This window comes from Chenopodium album, chromosome 7 (assembly GCF_948465745.1).
Source record: "Chenopodium album chromosome 7, dcCheAlbu1.1, whole genome shotgun sequence".
NCBI lineage: Eukaryota > Viridiplantae > Streptophyta > Magnoliopsida > Caryophyllales > Amaranthaceae > Chenopodium > Chenopodium album.
The window spans coordinates 5,372,376-5,374,730 of NC_137840.1; the positions used below are offsets into that span (position 1 = coordinate 5,372,376).

At 28.3% G+C, this 2,355-nt stretch overlaps 1 protein-coding gene across 1 annotated transcript; it reads right to left on the reverse strand.

Moving 5' to 3' along the window:
- Positions 1 to 327: 327 nt before the first annotated feature.
- On the reverse strand, positions 328 to 1,221 carry LOC145640836 (SKP1-like protein 1A). Its single transcript, XM_081692074.1, has 2 exons — positions 898 to 1,221; positions 328 to 501 (listed from the first exon to the last, which is right to left on the reverse strand). Exons 1-2 carry the CDS (start codon positions 1,219 to 1,221, stop codon positions 328 to 330), a joined length of 498 nt encoding a protein of 165 aa, XP_081548200.1.
- Between the last annotated feature and the right edge of the window lie 1,134 nt (positions 1,222 to 2,355).

The following is a 2,355-nucleotide window of genomic DNA, read 5'->3' on the forward strand; positions in this document are numbered from 1 at the left end:
TAAAATTGTAGTTTACATAACGTTTTCTTGTTAATTAGAAATATAATTCATAGAACGACACATTGATATACTTTTAAAGAATAAGAATTACAATTACAATTACGGAATAAGTATCATTGACTACTTAGTTTCTTGTTGTTTAGCTTTTGATTTTTTAGATAGCAAATAAACTAAAAGCTCAAAGAATAAATTTTTATTTCATAAAAGTAATGCAATGTATATAGTTTACTAAACAATACTTAACAAAGAATTAAACTAATTAAAACATAGTTTGAAATAAAAAGATTGTAACGAAACATAATGATACTCTTAGTAATTTTCATTCTATCACTCGAATGCCCATTGATTCTCCCTTCGAACTTCTTCCTCTTCTTCCGGTGTAAAATCATTCACGATGTTGAATGTCTTCCTTATCTCTTCCGGTGCTTTTCCTTTAATCATATCGGCAACATGTTGGCAAGTTAAATCAAGCAATCCCTTGATATCCATGTAGTTTGCAGCCTACAATTCATCAACAAATAATTAATTAATTCTTTATTAATCAACCACATACTTCTGTTAAAAAAAAAACCACAAATATTTGTAAAGAAAAACACGTATGACACTATGAATTGAATACCAACCTATATAGTGACATGAATTGGCACGTCAAATAAAAATACTTTTACAAATAATCAACGAATCTTAAACTATAATTTACATATAGTTAACCGTCCTTTGAATCTTATAAATTTTAAAATTCAAAACCCTAAGTAATAAGATTAATTCTTTATATTATAAATCATAATAATAATCTGTTAAAGAAATCATATTTTATAAACTTCTGAACCGTAACACTAAAAAAATAAAAAAAGACATAATAATAATACTTATACTAAATTAAAGAAAAATACTCACAAGAATGAGATCAAAGAGGGTGCTTTGGTCGACATTGAGGAAGTCCTTATCCCACTGCTTGAGTTCATCATTAGGTTGTGGTATGGGATCGGAGTTATCTTCATCATTAGCATGTTTGTTACAATACTCGATAACCTTAGCGAGAGTTTTTGCGGTGACATTAGGAAGCGGGATGGGATCGGTGCTGTCGTCGAGGTCCTCGATCATGTTCTTGATGGTTTGAGAAAGCATTGCTGCCTTTTCATCGACGTCGAAAGTCTCTTTATCGGAACTCCTTAGGATTACCTTCTTGTTCGAAGATGAAGAAGAGGTTGATGCTGCCATTGCTAATTAGGTTAAGAGGTGAAAAGATCGAAAGAGTTGAGAAAATTATAGAGAGAGGAATTGCTATTGTTTCAACTATGAGAGAATATGGCGAGAAAGCTTTGAATTTATAGATAAAATTAATAAGGTTTCCGAATCCTAGTCTAATTTAGGGTAAGTTCTTGCCCACCAAGTTTACATCTACTCGTACTAGGATTCTTTCTTCTTTATCTTTTAAGAGTTTTTAGCAAAAAGATAATTCTGGTAGATTTTTATCATTATTTTTTGTAAAATTTTACTTGTGAAGTATTCCGTGTAATCCCAATTCAATACGTGTGAAATCAATTACTTTATTAAAAAAACTAGTTTTGTGCCCGTGCGATGCCCGAGTTGTTTATTAAATTTAAAGATATATTTTAATCTATATGTCAAATTTTAAAACATATCATTGATACAAAATTAGTTAGGAATTGACGTGTTTTTGTGACGATTTAAACTTGTAGACATGTAAGGACAAATAATAATAATATTGGTGAAAAATATTTTTTCACCCTGTTTGAAATGACTCGTGACCCGACCTGATTGACAGGTCTACACACAGTAATAAAATTATATTAGATTGTGAAGTATATTATTTTAATTGATTAGAATATATTATAAACCATGGATGTGGTACATTTTGAACTAATTCTTTCGCTCCAAAAAAATATTATGATACAAAAAATAAATTTATATGATAATTTATGAGAGTTATAATCTAATTTTTTTTTGAATAAAATTATAATTCAATTTGTACATATGAAATGAAATATTGGTACTTTATAAAAAATAAAAATCTAAATTAACAATTTTATCCTAAAATTCTATCCAAATTTGATTAAAAATATAATTCTAAACTACCTTTTTTATCCTACAAATTGAATTCTATATAACTCTATCCTACTTGGCACGACACTTGGCGAAAAGTTAGAACGCCAAGTGTCGCTGTCTCGTCGCCTGGCTAAAAGTTTAACTTTATATATTAGTTATTATTATTATATGATATGATATGATATGATTAAGTAACTTTTTTTTTTTTTTTTAATTTATTTTAGGGAAAATTAAGTAACCTTATTTGTTACCGTATTGTTGCCCCGCCATCTTCTTTTATTTATT